General features: G+C 45.6%; 1 protein-coding gene across 1 annotated transcript; it reads left to right on the plus strand.

The window, feature by feature from the left end:
* Window positions 1-520: 520 nt before the first annotated feature.
* On the plus strand, window positions 521-1,677 carry LOC123074449 (uncharacterized). The gene is made up of 3 exons (XM_044497295.1): window positions 521-786; window positions 878-939; window positions 1,065-1,677. Exons 1-3 carry the CDS (start codon window positions 681-683, stop codon window positions 1,215-1,217), a joined length of 321 nt encoding a protein of 106 aa, XP_044353230.1. The 5' UTR covers window positions 521-680; the 3' UTR covers window positions 1,218-1,677.
* Window positions 1,678-9,714: the final 8,037 nt, after the last annotated feature.

Raw genomic sequence — 9,714 nt, forward strand, 5'->3', positions numbered from 1 at the left:
ATGAGACCTGACAAATAATTGGGTTTTGCTCTGTGTGATCTGCAGTACCCCATTGCTGTGGCGCGATTTATTTTACTACTATAACCACACAAGTGGGGGAGCAGATCCTAAGCTGGAGTTTGCCAGTTATTCAAACGCTTAAATAATAAGCGGTTGGTGATCCCATCCCAGGTTTATGCTTAGAATAGGAGGGCCGTGGCTGGCGCGCACCCGGAATCTGGGCATATGCCAACAAAAGTCGTGCGACTGCCCGACAGCGCGCAGAGCAAAAGAGGCGATAAATAAGGCGGCGGTTGACCGGACGGACCCCTTCGCTCCGTGTGAACAGTGTATCCACAGTCAAACCGGAAACATTTGCGTTTTCGTATTGCCCACCAATCTATCCAGACGGCTCTTTGAACGTTTGCGGTTTCGTCGGTAACGTAGAGGCCGTTTGCCGCTGCGGGAGGGAAGGGCCGCACCGCCACCCACAGATGCCCCCACTCGCTACTCGTCGCACGCGCGCACGTATGAGCCGACGCTCTCTGTATAAAGCGGCCACTGTGCACAAGTCAAATCGGCCAAGAGGAGAAGCCAAGCAAAGAAGCACAACACATCTCTGTCTTCATTCACACGCGCGTGCGCGCAAGAGAGAGAGAGAGAGAGAGAGGATTCCTGGTTCGGTGGCGCTCGGCAATGTGATGGCGCAGCCGCGGCAGCAGCAACGACAACGGCGCCTCATCGCGGCGCTCCTGGTGCTCCTCTCCCTCTGCTGCCTTGCTCGCCTCGGCGCCGCGGCTTCTGCAGGTACGTACGCTAACTACGCGAGCACCGGCCTCTGTTCTTGCTTGGTGCGAGGGGTTGTTTTACAGATCAGTCGCTTCATCAATCCTTGCAGCGAGGACTGACCCTGGCCGGAAGGATGGAGCGGCAACTGCGCTGGACAAGGCCGAGTCACAGGTTTGCCTTGCGCCTCTCTCCATCCCCGCCGATTAATTAGTTGCCGTTTTAGATAGTTGCTGATGCACATAGCAAAACTGGAGTGGAGATGAACCTTTTCTGTTTCATCCGTGGTCTATATGCAGGAGGAGGAGGCAGCGCCCGGGTTCACGGTGACCACCGTGCAGGAGCAAGGGCGAGGGCGAGGACCGGTGAGGGTGGTGATGGAGGTCGACATCGAGGACTATCCCCGGTATGGCGCCAATGGTCGGCACAACCCGGAGGGTCCGCACCCGTGAGGCCGTGACAGTGGCCACCACGGCCGCCGCGGCCGCGAGATCAGTGCGCGCCGGCCTAGCTAGGCAGCTGCTCGTCACCAGATCTGGTACTACTAGTTACAGCTAGGTTGGTTCGCGCGCACGCGACCATCACCACCACCCGTGCCTACGCGCACGGCGAGCTGTCGACGCGGCCGCGTGCCGCGCCGTAGGCCCGTAGCTTCACTTTACGCTTTCTGACGTTGATTTGTCTTCCGCTACTGCTTCGTTCGCTTTTTTTTTTTTTTTTTTGCTTCCGCTGTTCCGGCCACCGGCTGCTGGACCTGGACATTTTGAGTTGTGACGGCAAGCCGTATGGCGCGTGTGTTCCTCCTTGTTCTTCGCATGTTTATGGCCGAGTTCTTTTCCGGCGGGATTCTGCAGAACTAAACAAATTCTCTCAGGATCTGCTTTCCACATAATCAACGGTCGAGTTCTTTTCTGAGATTTGAGTTTAAGATTGTGGATTGAGTTGTGCGTTTAAATGTGTGTATAGTATCCTTAGACATAAATTGTTTGATGAATTGTTAACACTTTATTATTTCAAACAGTATATTGTTGAATATGAGCACGAAAGTGATTTATGAATATCATAAAGCGCCAAATATTACAAATACAATGGTTTTAAAGTTTTGTTCGTTACAAATGTGTGGGTGTGAACTAAAAATAGAACGAACAATCTCAAGGTATGAGAGTAGCAGCAATTGCCTCGCGTGTTGTGTTCATGGTGCCATCATCATCTTCTGGTGGTATATTGTTGGCGCCTGTAAACGGCAATGGAGGTTGGACATATGCGTCGTTGTCAAACTTGCTAAAATGCTCATCACGTAACTTGCTATCACGAATCCAATTATGAAGATACATGCATGCAATGACAATCATCTTTTGGGTCTCGAGTTTATACCCAGGTATGCCTTCGAGAATTCGCCATTTCATCTTGAGAACACCAAACGCTCTTTCGATGACATTTCACAAAGAAGAATGACGATGGTTGAATATCTCATATCTCCCAATCCGTAGATGTTGTTGGAAATCTACTACCCCCTCTGTTCCTAAATACTTGTCTTTATAGGCATTTCAACAAGTGACTACATACGGAGTAAAATGAGTGAATCTACACTCTAAAATATGTCTACATACATTCGTATGTGATAGTCATTTAAAATGCCTAGAAAGACAAGTATTTAGGAACGGAGGGAGTACATGGTATCGTTACCCTTTGTATGCTGTTAGTATCCAACCTGTTTGGATGTTCGAAGTCCCGGCGGTGGCGGATGGCATAGGGGTGGCGGAGGAAGATGGGCTGCGGCGGGAGTCTGGACCAGTGGCGGCGATGACCTGGCTGGCAGCGGCGAGGTCCGAGACGGCGAGGTGGGCCGGCGGCGGCACTGGAACCCTAGCGATGGCCCTGCTCGAGTTGGAGCTCAGCGAAATATCGGTCATCGAGGTCCATGCGCTTTCGTTATCTTTTGTATCTGTTTTGCATGGCTCGGTGACATTTCGTAATAACCTACTGCAATAAGGGCACTCTGTTAACTCCAAACATTTTCTTTCGAGGGACTATCTAAAATCCTGAGATTTCGGGAAAATCCAATTATTTTGGAGGATTGCGCTAGGAATCTACAGAATCCTCTCAAGATTTTGGAGAGGGAATCATGTTCTTTTGGCTTAAGATTTTCCAGACGAGGTTCTCCATAATCCGCTCAAAAGAACTGGGCCAGGCATTGCGTGCATCGAGTCTATTGAGCCCTGATTGCTCACCCTCGTTGCTAAGAGTGGAGTGCTTCACAATCTTTCCTAAGAAACTTCGCTCAAGGCTGGTCGTTGCTACCTGAGGGGTAATCCCACTGTTATTATGGGATGACCAATCTGCCACGGTCACAGGTGTATAATTGCTTCTGAGTTCCGTCTTTCTGCTCTTTTACAAGAAAAGGAAACGAATACTAGCTTCAAATTTACTGCCCAACGGTTGCATCTCGCAAAGACGATTTCTTCTCTGAGCTCATCTCTCATAAGCCACCAAACGACATCAAATGGATTGCTTTGGGAGAATTCAATCAAATATATCGTGCTCGTGAAAAAAAGTAAGAGGGGAATAAGCCATTTTCGAGAAGCTTTAAATTCTTATGGTGTAAAGGAGATTACTCTCCAAAACCAGAGGTTCACTTGGAACGATGAAAGAGAAATAACCCCACCCTTCGCTAGCTCGACTCAGCCTTTTGTAATAAAGAATGAGACACTCACATCACCCACGTCGTCCATGCCTTGTCTTCATTCCTATCCTATCTTTTGTCGACTCTTGGATGGCTGAGGATGAAGGGAGCCACATTCTTTCAATTTTGATAATTTTTTGGCTGCTTTACCGGACTTCAAAGAGGTTGTTCTTAATGCGTGCAACAAACACATGAAGCATTCCAAGCTTTACCAAGTTTTATTCCATACAAACTGAAAAAGAGTGGCATGGCCTCTCCGAATGGAGTAGGAGATTGTTATCAAGGGCCAAGCTTGACCTTCACGCAATTCTCTTGGTTGTTCTCCAACTCGATAAGGCTCAAGATGATTGGGAATTGTCTCCGGATGAGCATGAGCTCCAAGCAAGGCTAAAAAGATGTGTGGTTAGCTTGGCGGTGTTGCAATGGGCAAGCAAAAGGTAATGTGCTTGCATTGCAAACCTCAAGGAGGGAGATGCAAACACCAAGTTCTTCCACATGAGAATAAACATTAGGAGGAGAAAGATCCGCATCCACTGGATAAGCCACAGTCATGGTTGTGTCACTGATCACACGAAAAAAGAGCACATCATCCACAACCATTTCTCGGAGTCAATTGGTAGGGGTCAACCTAGCTCTAGATATTTGCATTAGGAGGAGTTCAATGTGGGCACTAATGACCTTCATGCCCTAGATGATATGATCACCAAGGAGGATGTGAGAGAGACCATCAACCAAATGCCAAGTGATAAAGCGCTCGGGCAGGAAGGGTCACATGTGTTTTGTTTAAGCATTGTTGGGACATCACCCAAACTATCATTATGTGGGTGATCCACCTTTTTGCTAGCTTACATGTATGCGACCTCAATTGTCTAAATTCCACCAGCATCATGCTTTTACCAATGAAAGATGGGGCAAAGATCATTATCGACTATAGAACAGTTACTCTCATTCACTCTATTGTGAAGGATCTTGCAAACTGCCATTCTTCCTTCATGGACATCCTTGTCTACCATGCCCAAAGTGCATTCATCAAAAGAATAAGCACCTATGACATCTTCATGTACATGAAAAGTTTTTCAAGATGATTCCACAAAGCTAAAAAACCTAGCTACTCTTCAAGATTGATATTCACAAGGCCTTTGACTCGGTAAAGTGGGACTACATTCTTGAACTCCACCAATGGAAAGGGTAAACAAGCAAGTTTTGTGATGAGTTGTTGTATTAGTTTCCTCTCCATTCTCAAGGATGCTCCTCAATGGTGTGGCAGGTCCTCCAATCAAGCATAGTCATGGTCTTCGTCAAGGCATTTTCTCTCATTGCTCTTATTTGTCACTATCATTAACCCCTCTGAAAAAACCTTGATTTGGCCACTCAACATGCAGTACTCCACAAGATTAGAGGAAGGGGAACCATGTTGTGCACCTCCCTTTTTGCGGAATGCGGCAATATTCATGGCACCTATAAAGGGGGACATTGACGACCTCTCCCGCATCTTGCATTGCTTTGGCCATGTTACGGGGTTATTCACTAATATCCTCAGGAGTTCAGTGGTTCCCATCTGATGTTGGAAGCCTGACCTAGACCTCATCCTTGCCAACTTCCAGGTTACCAGGGCATCCTTACCAATCAAATATTTGGGCCTCCTGCTCTCAATTATGAAGCTCAAGAGAGTGGCCTATTTCTCAATGAAAAATATGTAGCAAGACTTGCATCATGGGATGGGAAGAATATTGCCACCATTGGGCATACTACCCTAGTCAAGTTGGTGTTAATCTCTGAAGCAGTGTACCCCTTTACTCCCCTTGTCATGCATCCATGCGTCTCCCATAACTTAAATAAGTTTGAGTGTGCTTTCCTATGGATCCGACAAAGTGAGTGGTGCAAAATGTAAAGCCAATTCAGAAGCTATTTGCCATCGTACCGAGTATGGAGGGCTTGGTGTCCTTAACCTTGAGACATACGCCCGAGGTCTTAGGCTCCGTTGGCCATGGCACGTATGGAAGAACCCTTCCGAAGTGTGGGTGGATTTTGGAAACCTATGCGATGAGCTAGACTTTGATTTATTCTATGCCTCCACTAGTATTATTGTGGGCAATGGAGCTAGCATTACATTTTGAGATTTGCCTTGGGTGGATGGGTGCAATCCAAAGATATAGGCGCTATTATTTATGAGGCTTCCAAGAGGAAGATTTGGAAGGCTAGGGAGGCAACGATACATGGATCACCAAAACTGTACCTCCTTCTCTTTGGACGCCCGGCTTCATCTATGAGCAACGGGAGCTATGTACGATGCTGCAGGGGCCATGCCTCACCAACTTTGATAAAAAATAGGAATAATTTTTTAAGGACTGCTTAGATTAGAGAAAATATAACCTTTAGCCCCCCGAAACATACATATTTTATGTTTGCCCTCTGAAAGTCTTGCCTAGCTCCGCCATTTTCTTTGAGCCCATCACCAACGAGGTTGTTTCCCATCAGGTAGGCCCATGATGATACAAGACCCAGTTGGGGTATAGGGAGGCACAAGCCCGCATGTAGGGCCCAAGGAGGTGTCAAGAACTGGGGTACCTATCAATCAGAGTGGGCACCAGGGCACGTGTGAGATAATCATCAGACTATTTAACTATTTAGCGATATGGTGTCAATCGTTTGCAGTCACTGGGTTTATATAAGGCTAAAAACTAGAAGCATTAACCGGATGCTACGAAGATATCTCCACCACACATTCAAGATAGGCATTATCATCCGCCTCCACTAGCATTGATGGCGTTGGTAACTGCCCGTAGTGTGCTGCTTATTGCGTGAAACCAATTAGTGATTACAGGCTAGCTAAAGGGACCCTAGTGGTAGCACAAAATAAGCCTGTCCGAGGTACCTAGCTAAAGGTTCACAATCTTTGTAACCCCACATTCATACGCAAGAGCAACTCCTAGAGAGACAAGACTAGGATTTGTACCCCCACTGTCGAGGGGCCTAAACCTGTATACGTTCTTGTGTCACCCATTACGTTTTGATACATGAAGCTTCGTTCATGCTCCTACCTTACTCTAAGCTTTAGCACCACTACAGTTGGCACCCATCATGGGGTTGGGCATCTATCGATCAATGGCATAGTTGTTTTGTCTTCTTCTTCAATTTTCTGCGTCGAGCCGGTCCCAGGAAGATCATCTTCTTCGGTTCAATCGGCTTCACCGCTGATGATTCGGCGTGGCTTCCGGGGGGCCCGATGGATAGTGAATCGATACTGGCCTGTGGCAACACGCACTTCCCTGTGAACGACTTTGGCGTGTTTTACCTTCAGGAGCCGGTTTCGTACCTGGTTTAATGGGGGCGGGAGGTCCCGATATTACGAACAGGTTCTGATAAATCTCGATTTTTGGTGGAGATGTGACACAAATCGATCGGGCTTCCGAATGGCACATTCTGAACCACGCAAACACTACTTCTCCTATGGTTATCAACCGGTGTTGCCCGGTTGACCTTGCCGACAAGGCTAATCCTTGCCTGCGAATTGAAGAACACAAACAAAGAAGATTGCTACCAAATTGTTAAATTGTATTAAGAACTCAAGTTGGGGTCTCACAAACCGATGAACGGGTCAATAGATATTCGGGGCAAGGATGGCTCTCCTCTCTCCCCTCTCCCCCCTCCCGGGCGGCGGTGGCCTCTGGTGTCTCGTTGTGTTGCCTCCCCGTGCAGCCGGCGCGCGATCTCCTCCCCATCCTGATAGAGGCGAGGGTCCCGATCTTTCGATGAGATGATAAATATTGATTTGGTGGAGACGACTTTGACGATCCGACTACAAACGTGCACACGTTGCGCCTTAGCAATCGCTAAACCAACTCCGAGAGGTTATTGACCACGCCGCAGCACAATCAACCTGACCACGAAGGTCTATTCCTGCAAGCAATCAAAGAACAAGCAATAATATGATAATGCAATCTGAATATTGCGAATATAGATGAAGTATTGATAAAGGTGGGGATCCGTAAGCGGTCTTGGTCTGGTCGTTGGACACAAACGAAGTACACGAAGTTGCAATGGCTAACTTTTAACTAAACAAATCCCAAGGAAAAAGCTACTAGATGGATCTACTTATATAGGAGCAAGGGGTGGCGGCCAAGGAGGTGGGAGGACGTCCCAAGGCAGCCTAAAACCAACCCTAGGTCGTACAAGGCTCATGGGGCCAAGTGGAGGTGATGCAACACCTTTGAACTTGTTGTTTGACTTGGATTCTGCTGCAGCGTCAGATTGTTTCGTTCATATCTCAACGCTCCGGACGAATTTAAAGGTGAATCCAATTGGGTTGGAAAGAGGAAGAAATCCAAGAAAAAAAGAATCACCCAATTCGGAGTCCGTATGAAAAAGTTGTTGGCGTTTTGAGTCAGGTATGTCTGTGCAGTCCGAATCTGAATCCAGAACGTGAGAGACTTGGACTCTATCTTCTCTTGGCCCAAAAGTAACGTGAGAGGACTTTTTGAACAGAACCTAAACTTCTCCTTTTGCCTTATCTTCATATGTGGATTGTACAAATGTCCCATACACCTGCAATTAGACAAAACACAAAAGTGTGTGAAGTATTTTTGTTCTGGATAACATAAATTGATTATTGAATAGTTTGCACTTGAAATCACCTGACAAATATGCATGTATGCAATATTTTTGGTCGTATCCAAGGTAGTCATGTCCTCATCATTCTCCCCTTCTTGAAAACAAAGCCGTCCTCGGCGTTGCTTCATCTGAAATCTTGCTAACAAAAGAGACAAGGTGTACACATTGTATATGTATATGTCATCCATTTTTACTGATCTCATTTGGTGCACATGTGACACGGTTATACAAGAGCACCCTTCAAAAGTCGTGAAATGTAAAGCCAATATATTATCACAAGAAGTCAAAGGCATGAAAATATTGCAACTCAGTTTGCACATATAAGTGAAGCTCTTATTCATATCAAAAGATTGACAATGCTTATCATTAAACCATCCCAACATTGATGAACCATCACCAAGATTAGAGGTCATATCAAAATGATTAAACATTGGCACAATTATTTTCAAACATATTTGATCCAAATCTAATTTATTCCCTGATTCACTTGATTCTTTTGCATCGATAGTTAATTCAATGGGTTCACTCAAAATTGTTTGATCACATGGCAAAGTCAAATCATCAACGTAGTCCTCTAAAGTAGCTGGTGTGATCAAAGTAGTGGGTAGCTCACCGCATGGTGCACTTAAATTGACAAGACATTCATCATACTCATGTGGAGGTGGAAGATTAGTACCTTTGTCATTACCTCTTATGATCAACTCAGATGATGTAGGCACTCTCGGTGATCTAGTCCTCACAACAACGGATGTGGTTGTCATAGTATGCCTAGTAGTTGAACGGACAACCGTATCAACTCTTGGAATGTGCATCTCGCACTTGTTCTCCTTGTGGGCAACACGTCGTTTTATTTCCTGTTCAGCTTTGCAAGCAAGATGAAACAAATGGTCCATAGGATAACACTCTTCATGAATTAGTATCTCCTGAATGTCACGATTTAATCCTCCCCAAAATCTATCCATAAAATCTTCTTCACTTTCTTCTAAAGAGGAATGCAACAAGGTAGTTTGTAAAGTATCATAATATTTCATTACGGTGTCACTACCTTGTTTTACATGTTGCAACTTTGTAATCATGTCACGAGTATAATAAGCGGGAACGAATGTATGTCGCATGGCAAGTTTCAAATCATCCCAAGTAGTAGGTATATCATTAGGGTGTAACCGACAATATTGACTCCACCAAACTACAGCATAACCAGTGAAAGAACCAACCGCAACCTTCACTTTTTTACGTACATCAAAATTATTGGAAGCAAATATATTATTTATGTCAAACTCCCATTCAATATATAAAGCAGGTCTAAAACGGCCATTAAATGGTGGTATAGAAACATTAACCTGATCATGTGCATTTGGATGTTTATGCACCTCTCGTGACGGTTGTGGTATCTGCATAGGTGATGACACGTCTCCCACGATCGACAAACCCCATGAATTGACTCTAGATCCTGTCATGATTAGTAGAAACAAGAAACAAAATTCAAGAATAATGTTCCTATGAACTACTAGGATGTGGTGGTAAAGCGCTCACAGTAAAGCAAATATCAATATCTTACAAGTTCTTACCAAGCAGCAGGTGGTGACAGGCAACCAGCGGTGTCAAATAACTCTGAAGATTGTGTAAAGTGATTGCTAGGGGAACGTACGTATACA

Source organism: Triticum aestivum, chromosome 3D (assembly GCF_018294505.1).
Source record: "Triticum aestivum cultivar Chinese Spring chromosome 3D, IWGSC CS RefSeq v2.1, whole genome shotgun sequence".
In the NCBI taxonomy this organism is placed as follows: domain Eukaryota; kingdom Viridiplantae; phylum Streptophyta; class Magnoliopsida; order Poales; family Poaceae; genus Triticum; species Triticum aestivum.